The 24997-nt window shown below is 40.5% G+C and overlaps 2 protein-coding genes across 7 annotated transcripts; both read right to left on the bottom strand.

Annotated features, from left to right (window-relative positions):
• Positions 1 to 4098: 4098 nt before the first annotated feature.
• On the bottom strand, positions 4099 to 13219 carry txndc11 (thioredoxin domain containing 11). Of its 2 annotated transcripts, XM_026171662.2 has the most exons (14): positions 13081 to 13219; positions 12776 to 12966; positions 11599 to 11695; positions 11286 to 11405; positions 10767 to 10864; positions 9763 to 9892; positions 9585 to 9678; positions 9269 to 9381; positions 8947 to 9150; positions 7787 to 8480; positions 6125 to 6312; positions 5771 to 5883; positions 5374 to 5454; positions 4099 to 4928 (listed from the first exon to the last, which is right to left on the bottom strand). In XM_026171662.2, the coding sequence occupies exons 2-14, from the start codon at positions 12898 to 12900 to the stop codon at positions 4409 to 4411; spliced, it is 2577 nt and encodes an 858-aa protein (XP_026027447.2). In that variant the 5' UTR covers positions 12901 to 12966; positions 13081 to 13219; the 3' UTR covers positions 4099 to 4408. The 2 variants fall into 2 exon arrangements, with proteins under 2 accessions (XP_026027447.2, XP_080159285.1); XM_080303159.1 differs by having other exon boundaries at positions 12776 to 13110.
• Positions 13220 to 16626: 3407 nt separating this feature from the next.
• Positions 16627 to 24891, bottom strand: LOC113024517 (bifunctional apoptosis regulator). 5 transcript variants are annotated; one of them, XM_026171665.2, is made up of 9 exons: positions 24787 to 24891; positions 22831 to 23140; positions 21821 to 21919; positions 20141 to 20234; positions 18971 to 19143; positions 18745 to 18889; positions 18427 to 18606; positions 17948 to 18144; positions 16627 to 17022 (listed from the first exon to the last, which is right to left on the bottom strand). In XM_026171665.2, the coding sequence occupies exons 2-9, from the start codon at positions 23130 to 23132 to the stop codon at positions 16830 to 16832; spliced, it is 1383 nt and encodes a 460-aa protein (XP_026027450.2). In that variant the 5' UTR covers positions 23133 to 23140; positions 24787 to 24891; the 3' UTR covers positions 16627 to 16829. The 5 variants fall into 5 exon arrangements, with proteins under 5 accessions (XP_026027450.2, XP_026027451.2, XP_026027449.2 ...); XM_026171666.2 differs by having other exon boundaries at positions 24772 to 24889; XM_026171664.2 differs by lacking the exon at positions 24787 to 24891 and adding an exon at positions 24563 to 24704.
• Between the last annotated feature and the right edge of the window lie 106 nt (positions 24892 to 24997).

Raw genomic sequence — 24997 nt, forward strand, 5'->3', positions numbered from 1 at the left:
ACAACTAGAAATATCTCAAGAGGAAAATGCAGTAATAAATATCTTGATTGAAGCACACGAGCAGATCAACGTACCTCTAAATCATACCAGGGTCTTCACAAAGAGAAAGGTCGATCCAAATAGGGGGGAAAAAAGTCATCAACTTTTGGGAAATTTCAGGGGAAAAAAATCCTAGGATATGAAATCCCTAAACATGTACTAAAGCTTTGGATAATAAAAGATGATGTTTGTGTAAATTTTTAGTCATTGCTGGTCAAACAAAACAATCCAGAAATAAATAATACACTAATAACAAGAACCAACACAAACTTGACTCTAAATGTTAAACAGTGGATGAAGGAGCCATAACCTGAAGTAATCACTTATTACTACAATGATCAGAAAATGAAGGGATAAAACACACGGTCCGAGGCCAGAGCCAGATATGCCACAAGTCAGTTACACTTTACATGTTGACCAGTTAACAGGGATCAGCAGTTGTCCTCCATGACCCACCACCCTGTAAGTAGAAGGCTGGTAATCACTCCAGGCTCAGAAACCCAACTCTGCCTTTAGGCTGCAGCATACAGTAAGCCCTGGCCTCCACAGAGAGACTAAATATCACCGCATCTTCATTTTACAACTCACATAAATATATTTAAATATATTTCAATCAAGTCATCTTATATCTGGCTATATGACATACCTGCACAGAGACAAAATATCACAGCAGTGTTTGTAGTGTGAGCTATAAGTAGACCAGAGTATCAGTGCAATCAAATACACACACCTTCAATTAATCCAACCCCATCACAGCCATTGATGGAGCAAATGTGACACACAAAACCAGTCCCAAACCAGTGCCACTTCCACAACAAACATGGAGATGAATCAATGTAGTCAACATTAGTCCACTTTGTTACAGGGTCATTGCAACACTTTCTTTCATTTTTCAGCTGTTCCTCTGTAGATTTGCTGCTGTGCTTGGGATGGTTGCATGGTCTAATATAGGCAAAGCTTTAGTTGTTTGCACACATGGCCTCATAATTGCCTCTAGAATACTTTGGTATACAGAGGAGTTCATGGTCTACTGTGACTGGAAGGTGCCCAGGTCCTGTGACTCTATAATGAGCCCAAATTATCACCCTCCACCGTCGTGTTTGACAGTTGGTATGAGGTATTTGTGCTCATTGGTTTTCTGTTTCAGTGCATAATGGTCAAACATCAGCTTTTTGGTTGTTCCAGAAGTCTTGTGCCTTGTTCAGATACAAATTCACAAACCTAAATTTCTTCCAAACAAGCCGTACTTGTTCAAGGTTTCCTAATTAAGCTGTGACAGACTTTTTAAAAACTAATTTAACAATCTAAGCAGTGTTGGTCAAGTTACTTGAAAAAAGTAATCAGTAACTAATTACTGATTACTTCCCCAAAAAAGTAATCCAGTTACTTTACTGATTACTTATTTTCAAAAGTAATTAATTACTTAGTTACTTTTTAAAAACACGATTTACAACCTGAATAGGTGATAAAGCGATAGATCTTTCAGCCCAATTCTACTTTTTCTACATAATCCATCCTACAAAATGTAATCCAATGGAAAAGTCTCTTTTTTTAACTTGTTTTATCAGTTTTAATCTTTTAACTTTATGCATCAAGCAAAAATTTAATTATATGCAACATTCTCTGACTGGAAGAAATTTGTTTAATATTTAAACCTATTTTCTGCACATTCCAGCACATAAAATATTTTTTGTGTTTACACTCACTCTTTCAAATAGATGCAAGTAAAACACAGCAGAAAATAAATAAAGTCAAAGACTTAGCGGTCCTGTTGCTCTATTTTCACCTGTAAAGCAGGACTGGGGGTAGGCGGAGGTTTACCCTGGTGCAGGTGTGCCGCGGTCAGTTGAAGAATCCGCGACTTTCTCTGTGAGTTTCCCATTACGTCGTTGCGCACTCGGTGCTTGCTCGGACGTTTAGGGGTTTTTTTCGCTGTAAAAAGAAGTTTTCTTCCCACGCACAATGGACGCTAACGTTTTTGTCACTTTTTATGGAATCAAACTCAAAGTAAGGTCAGTACTTCCACGCTTTAAACACTGCACACTCATACTCTCTCCCACAATCTATATGTGATCCATTGTTGATCTGCACACAGCTGTTGTCACTAACGGCGCACTCGCTTACGTCACTGTCGTGAGACATTCTCGCAAAAAAATCACGGTTTTAGTAACGCAGTAACGCAGCGTTCCTACGGGAAAGTAACGGTAATCTAATTACCGTTTTTGCAATAGTAATCCCTTACTTTACTCGTTACTTGAAAAAAGTAATCAGATTACAGTAACGCGTTACTGCCCATCTCTGAATCTAAGCGACAGCTATAGTCTTAGATGAAGCTCATGGGGTGTTTTTTTTTTTTTAAAGCAGCTCCTTTTAATATTGCACTCTGACCATGGGCGAAGGTTGCTAGGATGTTCACTCTTGGGAAGACCAGTTGATTGTTTTCAATGCATAATGATGAACTACAGTTTGTTTGGAAAGTGCCTCACAACCCTCCCAGAATGCTGCAGACCGACAAACTGCCAGACGTTCAGCTTTCACAGAGGTGCTCACACCTGTTCATGATCAGTCAATCGAGCACCTTCTTATTTCCTATAGAAGCAGTAAGGATGAAGTTAGTTTCCCACACACTGCTTCTCAATCTTGGCCTGACACAGCATCACATGTCACGTGTTGTTGTTCATCTAACATTTTAAGTCCTACAAAGGACCACATTATTTTATTTATTATCATGTCCTTACATGTAAAAGCTGGTATATCAACTGTATCTCAACACAACACTGTGCTCAAACACAAAGACGCACATCAATACAAGAAGAGTTTTAATCAGTAAAAACCAGTGCAATATTTCACATGTAAACAATTGCAGCATGTTAATAATACCTGAATAGTTACATAGAAATATTTAGTGATTCAAGGATTCTTGTAAAAATAGATCAGTTTCACAAAACAACTGTGTCCCCTCAAAAACACACACAAAAAAAAAAAAAAAAAAATCTTACCGATTGTTTCGAGTCCACTTAATAGCTCCAAACAAAACGAGGGGAGCATGTATTCGGCATGAAATTACTTCTCAGTTTTATTAGTAGCCCTCTCCCTGCAGCCAAATTCTGCACCACCAGTACTGCAAATGCATTTTAAAGTAAACAATGGAGGAAAAACATAGCTGTGTTTTACAGATTTCCGGAGAATGTGATGAAAGCTACTCATAAATTCCTAAAAGTCAGCTAGCACTGAACTATAAATGCCAGATAGGAATTAAGATTCAGAGCTAGAGTTGTTATTCAGTGTAAAAGTATGTACTTTAAAGGAATTCCTACCAGTATGTTTTTATCATTTGGATGTTTCATAAAACACTAAGGAAGCCAATCTGTTCATCATGTACACACACACACACACACACACACACACACACACACACACACACACACACACACACACACACACACACACACACACACAACTTAAAAAGACAAGAACTACAAGTATGAAAATAAATCAGGCACATGAACGTGTCACATGAACTATAATGAATCAACGTGAGCCAATGCTGCTTGAATTTTAGGAATTAATGGGGAACGTTTCCAGGAGGTTAGTCATGTGACTCTCAGCTCACAGAACAGCAGGTGAGGTCATCCTGCGAGTTCTTGGAAAGTGCCCGGGGCCTTCTTTCAGAGCTTTATTTGTTTTCAAGTCCAGACTTCCTCAGTGTTTGATTACAATTTCCATTTATGCCTCCAAAGGTTAAATAGACAAATGTCACGAAGTCTGGGATTTTCACATTAAGAGTATCGTAGCCTCCCTTTCCAAGCGAGGTTTTCCATGCGAAACACTGCGTCATGGGTGAATCACTTAAACTCACACTGCAGAGTATATCACTGCTCTTCAAATGTACTAACCTTGACTTTTGGATACAGGTGAGTCCAGCCCATCCATGGTGTTTTTATTTTCTAATAAAGAAACTATCTTGCACTTGGTTTACAGTAATTAAAGGAAGCTTCATTTGGCTGCAGGGTGTGTCCAGATTCTCTTGTTATTCCTTCACAATTAACAGTCGATAAATCGTTGCAAGCGCAGCATCACAGCTGGGAAGTCTGAATTGGAAAGTTGGCACGGAACTTTAAAGAGTTGGACGAGCTCATATGATCACAGCACAAGAGCTGCGTGTTTTTTCTTTCACTGCCTTCCCACCTGTCCTACTCATCTCTCCTTATATTCCTGCCTGACTGAGTAGCAGTGTTTCTTGGAAGATGGTAACTGTCATCTTTTCTTTATTTTTGCTTGTGAGAAAATTTACTGGGCGTTGCCTTTTGCAGTTGAAGAGGATCTCCTCATGTCAGCCTTATTTTCTCACAGAAAATAAGGCTTGTGCTCAGGAGGCCAAATGGCTTCTTTTCTGCTCCGTCTCCTTCCTCTCCACCTCCGCCTGCTCTCTAGCCTCTGTCCTGTCCGTCAGCGCCCTCAGCAGGACCCTGAGCAGTGTGTTCTCATTCAGCAGATTTTCAGAGGCGTCTGCCAGCTCCTGCAGCCGCCTCACTGCCTCACTGAGCTGCCGGCTTTTCTCCCGGTGCTGCTCCTCTAAGCTCCGCCTCTCTCGCTGCAGCTCGGCGTTCTCGGTCTCTAAGGCGTGGGCCTCAAATTTCAGTCGTCGGTTGTCGCGCCATAGTTGCGCGAGCTGTTGGGAGAGACGCTCCCGGGCGTGATGCAGGGCTTGAACTTCACGCTGGAGTGTCAGAAACTCTGACCCAAGGAAAGGACTGTGTCCGGGACCTTCTGTCTCAACAGACGGTTTGTGCACGTGATGCAAAGAGCCAGAGTGCTGCAGGATGAAGCGGAGGAGGTTGGGTAATGTGATGGGAAGGTTGTCAGGAAACTTCACACTAAGGTGTTTTCTTAAAGGGAAGAGAAAAAGAACACAAGAGTGAAAAATATTCTGCTGAAATTCACTGATGAAAGTTTTTTTGTTGTTTTTTTAACTGAGGTGTCAAGAAAGACTAAGAATCAGACGGGTATTTGAATAGGTCTTAAACACATGAATGAAGCCACTTGAAAACTGTTTAAAAAATAAAGGCAACTTATTGCAATGTAATAATTACTAGCTACATTAACAGAGAGATATACAAAGTAAAGCAGCTAGCTTGTAGTAGGCCATAAACCTAATCACTCATATGTGGACTATGAGTAGGACTTCAATAAAATGTATTGTTTTACATTTAGAATGAACACTTTGGCATTTCAGTGTGTATCATTTAAGTTATATCATTATAGTTATATCATTTGCAGTTATAGTTCCACTGAGGCAGTGTGAAGATCAAAGCTCTCTGCATTTATTCTTACCTGTATCTGGGAAAGAAAAGAATAGAGGGAACATGATCCACCATGAACTCCCAGGGGAGGTCATTACGTGCAACATTCACCCTATGCAAAGGAAAAACAAAGCTGGCATCACTTTTTTTCTTCAAAAATGAGGGTCACACTGCTAATATTCTCTCGTATGCTTTACACGCTTAATAAAATAAATATATGGGAAACTGTGTTTAGGTCACCCGGTTTCCGAAATGTTTTTAAAATGTGCTTTTTGTTACATTTCAAAACACAGACACCTCAATCACACATTATACACTAACCTGACACTTTATTAGGTACACCTTGCCTTAATTCTTACTCAGGCTATCATCAAAGGTACACTTACAACCGGGACTGCAGAAAAACTGTAAACAGACAGTAACTGTACCTGGCCACTGTGATGGTGCCATTTCCCTGTAATAATCGGGCCAGCTGGATGATGATGTGGTTGAGAACAGAGCAAAATCCACACCACTGAGTGTAGTAGAACAGCAGCACGTCCTACAACACACAAATTGGCATCATCAGGAGTTTAGCAAACTACCTGCTTCCATAAGTAGAGCACGCAGCATACTAAGCCTCCATTAAAATCACGCTTGCAGCTGTAAAAAGCAGCTGTTTTTATATCTTAATGTTTTTATTTTTAGGTGCATGGAAGTTGCTTTACAGAAATTCTTAAAAGAAATTCAGAATTTCACAAACTGCCTTGATTTGCTGAGGGTGTTTCAGAACGCTTAGTCACCTTTTGAAGGTCCATGACGGAGGGCAGGAAGGAGGAAGTGGTCAACTCTGTGATGAGGAAGCGTGGAGGTGACTGCGTGTGTTCGTCTGAACGCGACGCCTCCTCTTCAGCTCCCTTCCTGTCCTCCTCTCCAACCAAGTGTCTCTGCAAGAGGCTGTAGGGAGCGCTGAAGTTCCTGATGAAGGCCTCTGCAATGAAACGCACAACATGAACACAGAATTAGCCCAAGAATACGATTCAAATGGTAAATGGCCTGTATTTGTATAGCGCTTTACTAGTCCCTAAGGACCCCAAAGCGCTCTACACATTCAGTCATCCACCCATTCACACACACTGGTGATGGCAAGCTACATTGTAGCCACAGCCACCCTGGGGAGCACTGACAGAGGCGAGAATCTTCACTAGAAGAAGCTGGAACTCGACCCAGCGCCCTCATTATACTTTTGATTTATCAGCCACTAAATGTTTGACTTTTGGTCATTAACCTGACTCGTCATGTGAGATAATATGACTTGTGATTTCTTTCAGTATTTCTAAATATCGGACATTGTAGTGAGAGAGCCGCTTGAGTCTATTTTGAGTAGAGTAAGGAAGAGGATCTTTTAAAGAAAGTGGTTTTTTTGGACGATTAAAACGTTGTTACAGGCCAACTTCCTGCAAACCAGACGGCCTGAATTCAATGATTTTTATAACTTTTATGCCAACTTCACACTGTATCTGGCCAGATGTGTGCATGCACCATCACAATGTCATCAAGGACAGATGACTCATCTTTACAAAGGCCCTAAAGACATTTGTAGAAACCAGTGACTGACTGATATATTGGAGGTGGATATTTTCGGCTAATATTAACTATTTGCCAGTGTCAGTATCACCATTTATGACGGCCAATGAATGAAAATTAAAAACGCCAAGGAGACTTGAACAACAACCTTCAACCATGTTATGAGTGTTGCCACTGTATAGTTTGTCTAACAGAGGGCACTCCTCCAGCAGCTTCCCTGTTGGCAACACACACAACAACCAGGTGACCTGAAAACAATTCAATTTTATTTATATGGTGCTAAATAACAACAGTCACCTCAAGGCGCTTTTTATTGCAAGGTAAAGACCCTACAATAACACAGAGAAAACCCCAACAATCAGACAACTCACTTTCAGCAAGCAATTGGCGATAGTGGGAGACTAATAATAACTAAAGATTGAATGCAGAGTGTTGTATAAACACACAGTGGGTGGAAAAGGGTGAGTAAAGAAAAACCACTCAGTGCATCATGGGAAACCCCCAGCAGCCTAGACCTGTTTGAGAAAAACTAAGGGAGGATTCGGGGTCACCTGATCAAGCTCTAACTACGTGCTTTATCAACAATCAAAGTTTTAAACCTTTTTAATCTTAAAATTAGAGAAGGTGTCTGTTGGCTGGATCCAAAGTGTGAGCTGGTTCCACAAAGAAGGGTCCAAAAACTGAAGGCTTTGCCTCCCATTCTACTTTTAAATATGCTGGGAACCACAAGTAACCCACTAGTCTGAGACCGAAGAGACACAATATGGGATTTTGAAATCACCAGATGTCTTAAAAATTGCAAATCGTTTGAGCTCCCAGCTTTTGGGACAAAACAAAACCAGCCCGTGTTACATGAATGAAAGTTGTCCATGTCTTACCCAGAGACTCTGTTAGTGTGGCTGCTGGAGTGTGCTGAAGAACATAATGAACTTCATCCTTCAGGTTCACAATAGCAGCAAACGACCCGTCACCGCCCCTATCATCTTCTTGCTCAAGAGAAGCACTTCTGTTGCCTGATGCTCCGAGCCTGACTGCCAGAGGCCAGTTCAGGGCAACATCCAGCACATAAAACCTGAGTGTCCTGTTGGTTTGACAACGGAGCCCGGTGATGCCGTCTCCCTCCGGCTGAGGGACAGAGAATGGAGGGATCAAGGAAGGAGGAACGCTTTGCATCTCTGACTCCTCTTTGGCTTGTGATTCATTGAGCTGAGGTTCTACTTTTCTGCAGCAGGCACTGTATTGACTAAATGGGCTGTAGCTGTCCAGAAAATTGCTACAGCCCATTGCGGTTGCACTATTAATGGACACGGGGGAAGGGAGCTGGTGGAGGCAGCAGCGTCTGAGAGAAGTCTGAAATATGTCTCCTCCCTGGATCGAGGGAGGGAACAAGCAGTGCAGAGGTGAGGTGGCGAAGCTTGGCCACGAAAGGCTGAGGCACACCTCACACACGCTTGTGCTCGACTGTGGGAGGACAACTGACTGGCAGCACAGTGAGTGGAAGGAGAAACTTTTGTCCCAGCTGGAGTGGTGGCTGTTGTCACAGGAGTGGTAACGCACAGCAATGTCTGCAACCTAGAAAAACAAAATGGGTTAAAAATGATTTAATCTGCAGAACTTAAGGAGAATAATACAGTGTTTAACAACACAATTACAGAATATACACATACAAAATAAGTTCTAATATAAAAAGCACCTGAGGAGGAGGAAGATGACGCTTAGACCCAGCAATATAGCCATCACCATGTCACCCTTTCAAACTCCCTCAAATCCTTATGCTTGCCCGTTTTCCTGCTTCTTACACTGTAAAAGTTCCCTTTACCAGCATACTTAATATTTATTTAAGTCTCAGTTACACGATCAGAGAAACTGACCTTTTTTATTTTTATTTTTTTAAATACAGGGCAGCTAAATGAAGATGGGTAAGCCAGATGACATTAGCTCAGTGTATAATAATAGTATAGCTGCAAATCAAATCTGTAAGAGAATAAAGCGTTTCTGTCATTTCGAAAATGATATTCGTCTGATTTTTTCTGCTCACCTGCTGTAGCGCAGGGCTGGGCTGTGATCCCAGAGGATCGTGCGGCACAAACAGCAGCAGTGCAGGGCCTTTAGTCAGCTCCTCTTCTAACAGGCGAGACTTCGTTCCCGGGGGCTGCAGCCACTGGAGGACCGTCTCACGGTTTTCAAACACCCATCTACAAATGGCCTCAGACGTAAAGTTAAGGTCGTTCCTGGGAAAAATCTTAAACAACAGATGAATAAACATACAGCATCATATACATCCACAGTTTTAAAGTCATTAGTGTTTAATTGCTTTTTCTAGAAGAACCACATCTACAACATGCGTTGACGCTGCTTACCAAAGAGGAGTTAAATCTTCTGTGGAGAAAAACCGTTTCATCCTCTGTTAGTGAGATGGCTCCTGCCACCTGCTTGTTGGTCACGACCCCAAAACGTACAACACCACGGAAATCTGCACCATAAAAAAGAGAAACTTGTGACTTCAACCATTTATGTTCCCTTTATCGTAAAATGCACATTTAGGTTCTCTCTGCTTCAACCACTGCTATCTTTTCGTCAACAGCAGCCTCTCCTCGAATTCTAATCCCATGCTTGACAAGCCAAAATGTTTATCATGTTAACAATCAGCCTTGAAGCTGCGTGATTACTTCTTACCCCTTTTTAGGACCTGCAGGGCAGAGGACAGAAATGTGATGTATCCTGGCGGCTGGGGGGAAGAGTTAAACTGGAAGAAACCCACCACTCGAGGCTAGAAACGCACAAGACGCAGATCATTACAGTTGGCTGCACTCTGTGGGTGATTCAGTGACAGAAGTATAAAGCTCAAATATACCTCGTGATAGGAGAGGAACTCTTCAACATGACCTCTTGATGGGAGGTAAGTCAGTGGTGTGATGACTCTGAGTACAAAACTTTCTATGTATGGAGCCAAAAATGGGCCTCTATACTCTATTGGCCCAAACCTGTGGAAAACACAGATGCTAATAAATATCAACAAATCATAATTAAATTACAATTAAGAAACAAAACATTCAAAGTGTTTCCCACAGTTTTGCATTAAAATACATCTTTAGCCTCTCTAAATATGCGCGTCTATGACTGAAGTTGTGTATGAACAGCCAAATACAAAAGTAAATAAAAAATTATTTCATTCATAAAAGAACAAACAAAACATACTGATTGCTTAAACTCATACATTTCATCATTTCTGGATATGAGCTCATTTTGAATTTGATGGCAGCAACAGGTCTCATATCAGTAGGGTGGGGTCAACAAGAAGCTGGAAAAGTAAGTGGTACTAAAAAAAACCCAACAACAACAAAAACATTTTGTAATCTGCTTAATTTACAATAGGTCAGCAACATGATTAGGTATAAAAGAAAGAGCATCTTCAAGAGGCAGAGTTACTATTCCTATGCTATTAAAACTTCTGAAATAATTTTTCTCTACATAATACTGTGAAGACTTTCACTAGCCCACCCTCTGCGGGACATGATACCCTCAAAAAATTCAAAGAATCTGGAGAAATCTCTGTGTGCAAGCGAAACAGCCAAAAATCAATATTGGATGCTCATGATCTTCAGGCCCTTGGGAGGCGCTGCATTAAAAACAGGCATGACTCTGTCAAAGAAATCACTTCATGGGCTCAGGAGCACTTCCAGAAATCACCGTCTGTGAACACAGTTCGGCTGTGCCATCTATCATGCAAAGAAGAAGCCACGTGCAAACATCGTCTTCTCTGAGCTAACGTTTATGGGGCTTCCCAATTCGTCTTTGTCTGCTAAAGCTATTGAAAGCAAATTCCCACCATAAGTGAAGAGAAGCCCACCGTCTCACCTTCTATAAAACAGATGGATGACGGGGTAGTGATAGAAGCGGTTTTGCTTCCTGCATTTCCCCTGACTCCACCAGCAGTTAACAGCCACAAACTGCACCTGTGTTTGTGTGTTTGAAGAGGCACATTAAGAAACAAAGATAAGCAAAATTATGTGTAGACTACACACAAAATGGTGTAAAATCACACACTGTAATGACTCATGTACTTAACAAACACGCCCATAACAAGTCGACTATGAATTTGCATTTGAGAGAGAGACACAAGCTAAAAATGTGTGAGTGTGTATTTAAGCTGAAGGGAACAGATTTTATTAACTCAACTATGTCAGAGTCACTCTTTACTGCAGTCTGTCAAGCTGCTCCTATAAACTCTTCCCAACACTTTGCGTCACAAGTGATAACATAACACGTGTCCACGTAAGAACAATCTCCAGCTTCCTTAGTCTTTGCCCAGTAAAGCACATCTAAATATTTGATGTTTAAACAATCCTGAGTGGTGGAGGTTCCGTTCACTTGTACCTGTTTGGCCAGCTTCTTAGCGACCTGCTGCACTTCCTGTCGCGCAGCCATAGAGTGAGCACACCATGGTGCATAGAAGAAAATAAAGGACACCTCGGCCACACTCCTGAGACGCTCCACCTGTGAAGAAAAAAACCCTTTCAATCTCACAGAGCACCACAAGTTTGATGACAACAATGCCAAAACATTTAACTGGAGCTTTAGAAACCCTCTTAGCTCTTTCCATTTGTTCTCTTTTACAATTTGAGCAAATGAAGTATCAAACAAAGGAAAATACAGTGAATGCCATCAAGTCTGAATCCTTGAATTTCACCTGGTCAAGCTGACCCAAGTAGAGATCCACCACCGGGGCGTCAGGAGAAAAGAAACGCACCGGAGGCCGAGCTGCTGCCACCACATTCTTAGCACGACTACAGAAATAAATGAGAAGAGTAACGCTGAGGGGTGCAAAGAGATCACGGTCACATAATAAGATCTTGCCAGGTTATTAAATCCATAAGCTATAACTCTGTGTCACTTCCGCGAGATTCGCTGATCATGGCAGTGTGTCCATCATCGGTTGATGTTAATGCTACAGGTAACCTCCAGCCTTGCATACTACTCTGAGTTGCACATATTGGAATATGCATGTGTTAAATTTGGAAAATGAGAGTAGAAGCAATGGTATTTGGAAATGGAGGGTATGCTAAGCTGCATACGAGGGGAGGAAAGGCTATATGTTTGCGTCCACAGAAAGCAATGTGAAAAACTGTGCTGTGTTAAACATTCTGCCTCCCCCAGAGGCTATGCAAAAATGTCTCTACATCGTTACAGGGGGAACAAAATTACCTCAACATGACGAGAAGCAGAATTTGCCTGGTATAATTTGCGTGGAGTCGGTTTCAAGTTTCAGTCTTTGTAGCAATTATCGTCTCAGCTGGGTTTTCGAGAGGACGACTGAGTAACTGCTTAGCCAACAAGTCAATCGTTCAGCAACAGTTGCTACACTTTAGGATTTCAGCACTTTCATTCACCATAACTGAATGACAAGTGGTATAAGCTTTGAAGAACCGTAAAGTTGCAGAGGCCAAAGCTGCAAGATGATGACAGCACAGTGTGTCAGGGCTGTAACCAGATATTACTATTTAAACATTAATAATCTCATTATGATCTCCCTGCAATCTTTTCTGGGTTTTATCTGAAAAAACTGTAAAAAACGCCCAACCTTTCCTTGAAAGATTAAGGCGATGTCCTTAGTTAATCTCATTGTCTACAGTACACGTCAGTTTTAGATTAGCAGCACTAATAATGAAGCCCTTGTTTGTAACTACTGTAGACAACGAGTACCGGTAGTTCATTCACGACCTAACACTGTTACAACGCCGCTCTTCGCTCACCTAAATAACCATTACACTTAGCTTTTGTGTTTTAAGGGGTCTCGTGTTAGCCTGGTCACACACAAGCAAGCTCACGCTGTCAGAGGATAAACAGAAGCTCGTGCCCATGTTTACCTGCACGTGAACTTGACGGCCAAAACGAGCAGGACGCCGAGCACGATAGCCCCGCAGAGCAGATCCGGTCTCCGGGCCATCAGAAACAGCACCTGCCGGAGAGACTGCCGCACCCGGCGCAACATTACAGCTTGTCGTCACCTCTCCGTCCCATTTATACGCCCCGACTACCGCTCAAAGCATCCATTTGCCTAACAGGGGGGGAGGAGGGATGGGTGAGGAAGACTGGTTCGACGGAAACAGCTAACCTGGATTGGACATGAGCAGTGCTGGTGTGTAAGGTGTTCAAATACGGTCAAGCCAACCTTTCTTCCACACGTAGACTTTTCACTTCCGCAACAACGACACCAGGGGCAGGAAGTAAAGTCCTCTACGCGAATAAAACGCGTAGTGCGTTTAACGCTTTAATGGCTGTCTGAGTTTAAAAAATGTCACTGACAGTTAGCTTACCGGATGTTAAAGAGGAACGACACTAGTCGTAATAATTACAATATTTAAACTGGTCCTCGGTAAGCGATTTTATTCCTTTTTCCGTATGGCGCAAAACGCGCTCTTTTCAGACCGTCCCTACGTTGTTATGGCGACAGCCGCTGCTGCTACGACAGTCGTAAAACACTAGGGGGAGGTTGTTTTAAAAATGAATCGATAAAACTTTATTTAAAAGCCGCTTATTTACATCTAGAGTAGAATTATTTAAAGTGCCCGGGACTTGTGACTGATTGTGAGACTGGAGAAAACTCTTTTCTCGTGTTACTTTGCTTCGTATAAAAATCACTGCATCAAACTGATTCAGTTTATCCTAAAATAACTGAACACTGGGTGTGTAAGATTTTTTTATTATTATTAAAAAGGGTCTCTATAGGTAAAACATCACCTGATAAAATGGGTTGTCTTAGTGTTAGAGCTACTTTCTTATTAATCTTCTGTTATTCATCCAAATATAGTAATGTTGTAAATTGTTAGACCATTTTATTACCTTATCACTACTTACTCTTAATTATTGTGATATAATTTTAAGACATTGGCTGTCTTAAATGTCAAATGCTCATAATACAACTAAAACAATACATGTAGGACATGAGCATCACAGTTCTCAGGCTGTGAGCTTGACATTTCATATCTGGGATATCATGTCTGTAGAATATCCGGATCTAGAGTACTGTGCAAATATCTCAAGCTACTACTCTTTTCATTATATTTTGCTATGAAAATGGGAAATGGGGACAGTGATTTATTGAAACATCCAGTATATAAAACAAAAACAGAGTTTGTACATTTCTAATGTATTTGGAAAAAAAAAATACTTGATTTTTTTAATGCAATGTCTCTTGTTCTGTTCTGGCTAAAGATGATCCCACACTCCTTCAATAATGTTGAGGTCTGGGCTCTGGGAAGACGAATAGAGGACTGATGGTGTTCCATTGTGTGTTTTTCCATCCATGTATGCTTTTACTGCACTGGAGCTGTGTGTGGGATCATTGTCACCATGAAAAATTAAGGCATTGCTAAGATCTGTTCCAGATGGAATTCATGGTGGATCAAAACGGTAGTTTTCTGTGTTCATAATTCACTCAATTTTGACAAGAACCCGAGTACCAAGGACTGAAATGCAGCTCCAAACCACGACAGAGGCCCCACCATGTGTTACTGATGGCTGTGCACACTTGCTTTATTTTATTAGGCCTGCCACTTCCTGTTTTTGTCTTCCACTTGTCCAGTTTTATCCAATAGCACACCACGCTAAGACATGCCAGGTATTTAACTAGTAGCTCTTTGATTCAGTTAGTTGGTGCACATGTACAACTCTCCTCCATATCTCTCAAAGTGGTGGGGTTTTTTTTTTTAAGCATTTTCACAGATTCAAGCAAAGAAAGGAAAATAAAGTACTTTTTTTTTTTAGGCAGGAAGTAACAAAGTGCCAAAACATACATACACAATTTAAGTTGTCTCTTATTCGTAGATGAAACACCGATTCATCATGCATTTTAAATCCTTGAATGGTTCCATAAGTGGTTTAACAAAAAAATCTATTCTCCTCTGAAAATGATCAGGTACATTGACTGGACTGCAAATAGGTTTTTGAAAGATCTTCAGAAAGCCTGGTGAATGACTGCTTAAGGTTCCTTTAAAAATTACAAGAAGGTGCCTTGAAAGCAAAATAAAGACATGAGTGAATCAAAACTTTTGCACAGTACTGTAAATTCAGTTATACCCCTAATGTTAATGGCAATTTATGGAATTATTTTTTAGCTTTTACTCACTGACTTTTGATAGTTGATTGTTGATACAGTCTGTGTCTGTATCAGAACTTTGATGACTAAAACAAAAGAAAATGAAAAAAAAACCAAAAAGCACTGAACTCAAAAGCATCAAATATATATATATTTATTTTTGAAAAGTGAATTTCTTCACTTTGATATATTCTGTTCATGTGATGAGAAATATTTTAAAGATTTTTAGATATTTGATTAACTTGTGTGTCATGAAAATCATAAACCTGTATCTCACATTATTAAAATATTTCCTAAGGTAGCAAAGGATTTTAAATCCAGACCCTTTAAAAATGTTGTTTTTGCACTCAGCAGTTGGTTGAGGCTCCTTTCAGAATGAATCAGAATTTAGAAAGTAATTTATATGTGGCTATGAATACTCCTTCAGATTTAATATAAATCTTTATTTTGTAAAGTCTCATTCAAAAACAAAAGAGCACAAATAATAATAATAATGATCATCACAGTGTAAGATTTTTCAGTGCAAATGAACATGTTTAAAAAAAACAAAAAGACCAAAACCTAATTTCTGATTAGCTTGGTCCACCCATGAAATGGAAACGTATACTGTAATTTACTTGAACAATTTTTAAAAAGTGCAACAATATTTCTCAGCAGTGTGAGAAAATAAAAACAATTTTTTTTATTTATTTATTTATTTATTTATTTATTTATTTATTTATTTATATATATATATATATATATATATATATATATATATATATATATATATATATATATATATATATATATATATATATATATATATATATATATATATATATATATATATATATATATATATATATATATATATATAAATAAAAGTATTTAAAAGTATTTAAAAAAAAAGTAGAAGTTTTATGCATTACCTAAACAAATAAAAATAAAAAAACCCCACAATATTAAAAATTTCAAATCTAAGCATCACAAATCTTGTGAAGGCAAATGCTGGAACCGCTGGAACAAACTTCATAGAACATTTGCTCCGCCAGACTGTCTCTGTTTGCACTTGGAAGGGTGCTAAAGCCTGAGAGGCCAAACAGACTGCTGAACTACAAACCTCATTTGACACTCAGTCATGTTACCAAACATCACAGAATGACTTCTCACACAGCTCTGTAGATCACAGAGATCACACTCACAGTGAAAATGTAAGAAATGCATCAGAATTTATGCAGAGTTATAAATACTGCTTCAGATTCTGGATGGATAATCCTGAAGCAGCCTGAGGTTATTTTTTCTAAAAGTAGATCACATGCCAGAATGATATTTGATAACAGATGCAAAAACATGTATCCTTACATGTCTTGTTCCAACTTCACTGACTCTGTATAAGCATAAAAACGCATGTTCTATTGGACTACAGCTATGCCAGGGCTACAAAGCTTTCAGCACCGCGTCGTGATTCCAATCTTTACTCCAGCGAGTGTTTAAACACATCTTATCATTCCGCTTACCACCCCGGACCGTTTAGGCATCGTGGTTTGTGAATGCACTGTTGATGCAAAAAGATCACTGCAGTGATCAACCCAAGTCAGACACTGTTACTCGTTTCTCACCTCATTGCTTTTGTTTCTCCTTCAGTAGTCCGGTGCCTCTATTGTTCAACACAGCAACCATCCGGCAGACAGAGAAACAAATCAAGAACCAAGATAAATTCCCCAACAGTAGATAAAGCCAGTCTTCAATGTGTTTACTGCTAAAAATAAACACTTCTCGTCAACTCATTTGCTGCAAATTGTCCCACATCAATTGGGCACCTCCTCATCCAGTGCAGTCTGTCACAATGCTACTGTTTCAGGGTGCATTAACTGCTGCACCACCAGGTCGATATTAATGATGGGACTGAAGTAGAGTGCCCAGTAGAAGAGGCAGTTGCACACAAACTGCGGGACAAAAGGCCAAAGAAGGGCAAATGCAAATCCCTGAGTTAGCATTTTCCACAAGTGGCTCCACATCATTTGTGGAAGAGTCCTACAAAGAGAGGGAGAAAACAAGTGTCATAAAACCACTACTCAACAGCTATCAACCCAAATCTTGTAATCTTGTACAGGAGATACCAAATCCAGTTCCAGGTAATACACAACAGACAGTATAAAACATGGTCGTAGTCTCTAGGTCTGAAATGTAAAGCCAAGGCAGAAGTGCCAGAAATCTTTCTAACAGCCAGCAGGGGGCGACTCTGGATACAAAAAGACTTGCAGTTGCAGAGAAGTCTGTGCTCCATTTGTTTTCATTAGCCAATAGGTGATGTCACCATCACTACATCCACCTTTTATACAGTCTATGCATACAATGCAGAAAACATGACATTAATACAATGGTTTGCACAGAACTGCAAGGAATGTTTAAGCAGGTCCTGTTTTCCTTCAGCGGGACGTACTGCATGTCTTTCAGATAAGATAATATTTACACTTAACCAGCATTTTAGGATAAAAAAATTGACTTTTGGAGCTGTTGAGTTTCAGTGTTTATATTCCTGACTGGCAGGAATATTCACTTACTGTGTCTGGGTCTTATCAGTCACTGAAATTAAGTAAAAACATTTTTATCTAGGTTCACATACCCATTAATTTGGCACCAGAAAATGTTCCGAGTAACACTAATATGCCTTGTGATGACCAAAGTATGCCACGTGACCACAGTATACACATCTTTTATTTCAACTATCACTTCCTTCTCAAAGTTAGTATAACAAAAGTACAATCTGATCTTACTTTTTGCCATAACACACATACCCAATGACCGTAACTGTATTAATAACTAGATTTTTATTAGAGAGTATTTATCAAACTGTGCAGAACTAATCTGGATTGAGACAGTTTAAAATCTATTTCAGTGTTTGCATAATAAAAACAAGAGCAAAAAGAAAATCACCCAACCCTCACACTGCATTTACCTGATCCTGGCTCTCATCCACAGTCTCCATAGGGCGCAACCTTCAAGGACAGACAGCAGCATGGCATTAACAATGATGAAACGGGATGTCCAGTAGTGAACGGCCAACCAGTCCCAAGCAAACTCTGCGATCAGCTGGTATGGAAGCAGACAGTATTTCACAAGAAACTCTGCCCATTGTTGCCAGCTGGGGTCCACCTAAATTAATAAGTTTTAAAAGAGAAAAAAAAAAAAAAAAAGGGGGGGGGGGGGCAGGAACAAAACATGTAACCTGAATAGTCATATGCATTGCACATGGAGCAAAGTTTAAAGAAGTCTAAACATCTTCATGCTCACAGCGCCGTCTTCATCTAATTACCAGAAGCAATCACAGCATGTAATTTACAAAAGGTCCCCAGTGTTTTCATTTTCAGCTCGTTACAGTATATTACAATTTATTATTCATGTGTCATTTCAGTGGGAAGTTTGTCTGGTTTGTACCTGTGAGCTGACAAAACTGCTCTCCACTGGTTGATCGCTCTCTGTGACGGCTGGACAACAAGTGTGCAGGAAGGGCAGGAAGGTCTCAGAGTAGTCGAACAAATACAAGTAAAAGATTGTGAGACGAGGGGAGCGCTTCAGTGCGTACAGCAAGAACAGAGACTTCCCCGCATTAGCCGCCTGACAGAAACAGTAAAGAGACGGTTCTTTAACTGTGGAAATGCAGATGTGCTGCTTTACCAGCAAAACACAATGTGCAACTTGTAAAGATGTTAATAATACTGAGCATCAGCCATTCTGACGCAGAAGTGTGGTCACCTTGTATTCCCAGAGGTTCTGGGGAGGTTTGACCCCAAGAGCTTTAACTCTTTCCAGTTCAGCCAGAATAACCCGTCTGTGAGCCGGATTTTCAATGCTGTAAGGCGATTTCAACAACTCTTCTTCCCCCAGCATCAACAGGAGCCTGAACCAGAGAAATTATCATATTGATTTTAAAAACATTAATGAATACATTTCTTTAAAAAATAAATAAATAATAATTCACCTTCCATTGACGTTCTCCTGCTGGAAGGGTTCTTTGTACAGCTGGGCCCAGGGACCCAGGTTTTCGAGCCAGGATACAACCTCTTCAGGTGTCCAGTGAGACACGGGCTTAGTGATCAGCAGGTCATGCTGATCCACTGGACCACTGCTCCAGTGATACACCAACACCATCACCTACAAACATACACAGGAACACTGGTCTGAATAGTTTAACCCAGGGGTGGGCAATCTCAGTCCACGAGGGCCGGTGTCCCTGCAGGTTTTAGATGTGTCCTTGAACCAACACAGCTGATTTAAATGGCTAAATTAGCTCCTCAACATGTCCTGCAGTTCTCCAGAGGCCTGGTAACGAACTAATCATGTGATTCAGGTGTGTTGACCTAAGGTGAGATCTAAAACCTGCAGGGACACCGGCCCTGGTGGACTGAGATTGCCCACCCCTGGTATAACCATTACCTCACCTTGCAATAATAATCCAACTTCACTAGATGTCGCTACATTTGTTTAACTTGAACCTGCAGCTGAGTTGGCCCAGTCTATATTTCCACAACAGATTGCCCAAAGCATCCAAAATAAACTGAGGCTTTGCAGAAATGACAACACTTGGTTCACCTAAGATGACCCAATAATCATCACCATGAACTGAGGTCAAAAACAGAACTATGTTGTAATCTGTTTACTTATTCCCTGCACCGTACACACTCAGACATACATTTTCAGCCACGTGGCAAAACACAGGGGGACGTTGTTCCCAAGTGCCTCAATATTACATAATTTTGATGCTTTGGTTAAAAGACAACAAACTAAACAATTACAGGCTTTGCAACATGTAGGGTTAGGAATGTAGTAATGTTTTGATTCTAAAGAGGTCCACAATTTAGAGATGGAAAATCAGGTTATATTCAAAGTAACTTGGCACTAGCAACTGAGACTGAGGAGGACATGCCCTCTGCTAGTCACTTAGGGTACTAGGAGACACATGTTCAACGAAAGCATAAGTAAGACACAAGGCACTTTCAAAACGAAGAGCCGTGTCTACCTTACACATACCGTTTATGAAATCAGCACAAATCCTAATAAAATGGGCAACTCATCATTGCCGTTGCAAGAAAATCCAGAAGGTAATGTTTAAGAGCAAGGAGGCATTTCTAACCTGCTTGTGTGTACTTACAGCCACACATGTGAGTGCAGTTAGGACTCCAGAGAAGAAAAAGCCTGCTCCTTTGTGCTGGGTTGTCTTGGATCTACCCAGGTTGTCACCATATCTAAGATGAGGAAGACAAACATGAAGGATGGGCTTTGTAAAGCTGGCCCAGTTTTATTAAAAACCCAAAATAAATGAAGTACGTGCAAATAAATACAAGTGAAAAATGAAGGAGACGTCAGGCAAGTTGGCAAAGATGAGATCAGTATGGCAAAGGGTCAGCGTTGAGTTTAAAGCTACTTAAAGTCAGTGCCAAACAATGGTGTGTGTGCAATGCTGTGTTTCAAGTCATCATCATCATCATCATCATCATCATCGTTTATTTTTATAGCACTTTAAGAACACACCAGGCAGACCAAAGTGCTGAACAACACAGATCAAAACAACTACCAAATTAAAAATACCATAAAATCATTACATACAATAAAATAAATAAGAAGGTGTCAGTTTCCTACAGAGTTAAACGCCAGGGAATAAAAATAGGTTTTCAATCTGGACTTAAAGACCTGCACTGATGACGCTTGTCTAATTTGGAGGGGAAGGTTATTCCAGAGCATCGGAGTACAGGGTAACCACAAGAAGGACAGACTATTGGAAGCTCTTTTTCCACATAAGCATTTTTCCCAGTTCACAGCCATTTTCTACGATTGGTTTGTGTGCTGAAGCAGCACTCACTCCTGTGACATTACGCAATCTGACCCACAGCCTGATTATGTGGATAAGTATGGCGTCACTGTGTGCAGTGCGATAACCACTAGGGCAAATTTGCTCTCTGTGGAAAATCTACAACACTGAAAATTCAATCCCAAAACATTCCAGTCATGAGTCTCATTCATTCCAGGGTTAATAGATCTCTTTGCAAAGCGTAACGCATGAAACTGCAGCATCTGGAACTTAGTTAAGAAACGAAGGTGTGAGGAGCAGACTGATGGATCATCCATGGCTAAACCTCCTGTTGTACGAGCTTCCTTTGAGTCAGTCAGCATCATACTGAAGGATGGAGGAATTAAATCACTGTATCTGGTAAAGACCCAGCAGACAACTCATGGCTGAGTTAGTGAGTCTGCTCCACAGCCAGTTGTGGCTAGTGTATATCTCAGGGTTAGCTCTTTGGGCTTCTGGAAAGCTGAATTTAAACCGGTCAGATTTCCCAGTGAGCATGATTAAGACCAGGTCACTGTCCACACCTCCAGATGTATCATCTTCCCTGTAGGATTTTCTTGGCAGTGTTTATTTGGATTTTTTGGCACCACCAGGCCATGTCAGCTTTGTAAATTAACAATTTATTCAGAATTGGTACTTCTTGGAGTTGCATTTACATTTACTCTCAGGGCTGCTTTAGCTTTGAGCCTCAGGAGAGCACCAGCTTGTATGTGCTGTCTTTGAAGCAGGCTGTGATGTCAGCAAAAAGGATTAGTGAATCAAATGCTTCACGTTTGTTTGCAGCTTTCCTCTGATTACAGGAAGGTGAGACTGAACCCAGTCTTTGGAAATCCCAGCTTTTCAACATGCATGCAATGTTAGACTGCCCATGGTGTGAAACGTTAGTTGCTAAATGGCTAGACTTGTTTTTAAATTGACAGTCTTCATGGACTTTACACCAATATATACATATATATACCAAAACATATTTGAGAATCAAAGTACCTCTGGAAAGCCAACAAGCTCCGGGAGATTTTGGGGTTTGCTTGGATTTCCGCTTTCCTCCGCTGTACGACCTCACCAAAAAGTTTGTCAGTTGCATCCCTAAAAAGAAGAGGATTACATATGATTATATCAGTTTGATATCTATATCAAACTAAGCAGGACTAACTTATCTCCGCGGAGCACATGAAGATAAACCATCTTGACACAGCAATGTCAAGGAAAATTTGTGGGCAAGCTGATAAATACTTCTTTTCTTTTTTAAATTCAATGGAGAGACGAGTGTCTGAACGACATCTTCGATCTTGGCAGCTGTTTTCAGCTGCATCTGAGCGAGAACATTTCCACATCTTAGGTTGAAACATCAGTATGTCAATCAGTTGTCATCCATTTCTTATAAACCGCACGTCCTTACCACAGATCATTAGTTCCTGGTTACTCTCATGTCAAAATATTTGTGTCTAACATTTGCTCTCGTGTCTTTCAGTAGAACAAAAAAACGGTCATGTGACTGCGAGCTGCGTGTATGAGAGAGAGTGAAAGTGAAACAAATCACAGATATTATTGTAAAAGTGTTCACCTCTAATGTGGATTTCGCTGTGGTGAAAACATCACCAAGCTTTTTTTTCTCCATGAAACATAATCCTAAAGAGATTAGAGTCTTGTCCTAGAACTGAAATGGGGATCTTCTACCACTAAGAAAAAGCATCAAACTTTAGGCTTAATGTACTCAATTTATTTTTAGGATTTACTAAATGACATATCAGCTAGCTTCTTCCCAATCTTATATTGTGCTTTGCTCTTCAATAAGAGGTTATGGTGAAACAATAATGAATGTCTGCTTCTGGTGTAACTGCACACATCATTACTGGTCATCCAAACTTTCCATTTCTTAATAAAGCTAACTAAGCAAGCTTAGTAGAAGTCGCCAGTAAGTCTCTGTGAGATGTGAATAAAGCAGCCAGAATATCAAACATTAACCCACTGATATGGCACAGCTATGAGAAGCATACCTCAGCAGTATGTTGATTTTAGGAAAGCCTTCCCACTTCTCCCGGCACTCTGGGCACTCATTCTTCTGCGAGGACTCCCACCATAGAGCGAGACAGTGCCGACAGAAGTTATGACCGCAGGTCAGGGTAGTAGGGTTGACCAAGATGTCATAGCAACAGTGACAAGAAAATTCATTTTCTGAGATGCCGCTCGCTGAAGACTTTAACTGAGGAGGGTCGGAAGACTCGGATAAGAGAGAAGACTCATCCATTAATTCCTCCACACTGTCATTTGCTGAATTCAACTTCATCTGCTGCAACATATCCAAGTCTGAAGGAGACACAAGGTTAATAAGCCTTAAATCAGAAACTATAACATTTTAGGTTTTAAGTAGGATATGGGTGCAAGCTGTAAATCAGCGGTCTCGAACTCAAGAAATATATTGTGCCCTTGAAGTTAAGTTTTTTTGTTAGGGAGGCCTGAGTTGTATAAACATGTACAAACATGTTGGATTGGCTGTGTTAGTTCAGTGAGAGAATTATTTGTAAAGAAAACAATTTTCACTAGCAGTCAAACACTAATGTGTACACTTATGTCTGCATTAAACACTACTTTTTTGGAAATAGGTGTCGGTGTTTTCTTGTTCGTACTACTTGAGCACTAAAGTGGCCCTCCAATGAGATGACAGTGCCAGCAGTGATCCACGGCTCATTTAAGTTTCAGACCCATGCTCTAAATGCGTCACGTAGAAAAATGTTTACTTTAAAAAAAAAAAAAAGAAGAAGAAAAAGAAAAAGAGATAGCAGTGCTTCCACCAAGCCTATCCTCGGCACTACAATCCAAATATATTTGCCAACAACAGTTCTTTTAACATTTCAAAACTGCATAACTGGATGGCCCTGTGCTTTGCTCGTGCTTGATTTAAGGGGTAAAGCGACCAGTCATGTTTTTGCTCAGTAAACAAATATTTTATAAACGAGAATGTGTTTTTCTGACATGACATCTCGAAACTCAAAACACTGTACAAACTGAAAACAGAAAGTAGTTGGCATTTTCACTGGATTTGACAGCTTTCGTTTCATTTCCATATCACGTTTTTAAATTCTTGCAAAAAAAGTGAACTTGAAAACTCAGTAAATGGCTAAAAATAAATATATCCCCACACATCTGAAATCTAAAGTAATACTGCAAGCATTTAAAAGCAAACATAACCATAATTAGTTGTGGCTGAGGAACTATGATTGAAATTAATTCAAAACTATGGTACTTGGGATAGGATGTCAGCAAGCAATTAAAGCGCGACTTCTGACTTAAAGGCAGCTAAATATGACAAGTACTTAAAAGTCACTTGATTTCCGTATACAAACAGGGGCTCGTGACAGCACTCTGTCAAACAGTGCAACTTATTTGATTTTCAAATAACAAAGGGTGAACCATTACCAAGTCTGAATACATAAACAAAACAGTTTGCTCACTTACTGTGACAGCACGCAGGTACAGTTTAACAGCCCTAGACGTTAGCTTCACTCTCTAATTAGCTAGCTAGTTGCTAGCTATGCGCTAGTTGCACATCGGTTACTGCTGATCTGCAAACATGGGTTAACTACAATTATTAGTACCAAACTGCGCTATCGTTAGCTTCAAGGCTTACATGCTAGTAAGCCAAACTTAGCTCAACAGTACGCGCTGATTGCTAAGTTACTAACTGCTAACTGGTGTGGTTCAGTTGGCTAACCTACAGTTGTTACTCGCCTCAGGACTGGTCTCTGACAGGTGACCGACTGCAGAGTGGCATGACTATCCGGCTAATAACTAGATTTCAGGCTCATTTCGCGAGTACAACTCAACGTATCCACACACAGTAGCAGTTCTCAAGCAGTTCTGCTCTTTCACAGCCTCCTCCTGCAGTGGAAACCCCCACATGCAAGCAACCACAACCACGCATGCGCCTGAATGCGTACCTGCCACCCGCCTACCTCACAATGTCGTCACCGGTCACCGGTGAGGAAGAGGTCCGGTGTCCTCCTCCTGGGTAGAGTGAGAGCTCAATCCAGCAGACGTGACTTTTTTTAACACCTGCGTCAGTTCAGCGCAGATCAGATCCTGAGGCTCATTTTTATTATTCCTCAGCACCACATTATAACATTAAAATACACACAAGCTTTTTACAGAGACCCTGTCGGGTTT

Source organism: Astatotilapia calliptera, chromosome 6, assembly GCF_964374335.1.
Source record: "Astatotilapia calliptera chromosome 6, fAstCal68.1, whole genome shotgun sequence".
Taxonomy (NCBI): domain Eukaryota; kingdom Metazoa; phylum Chordata; class Actinopteri; order Cichliformes; family Cichlidae; genus Astatotilapia; species Astatotilapia calliptera.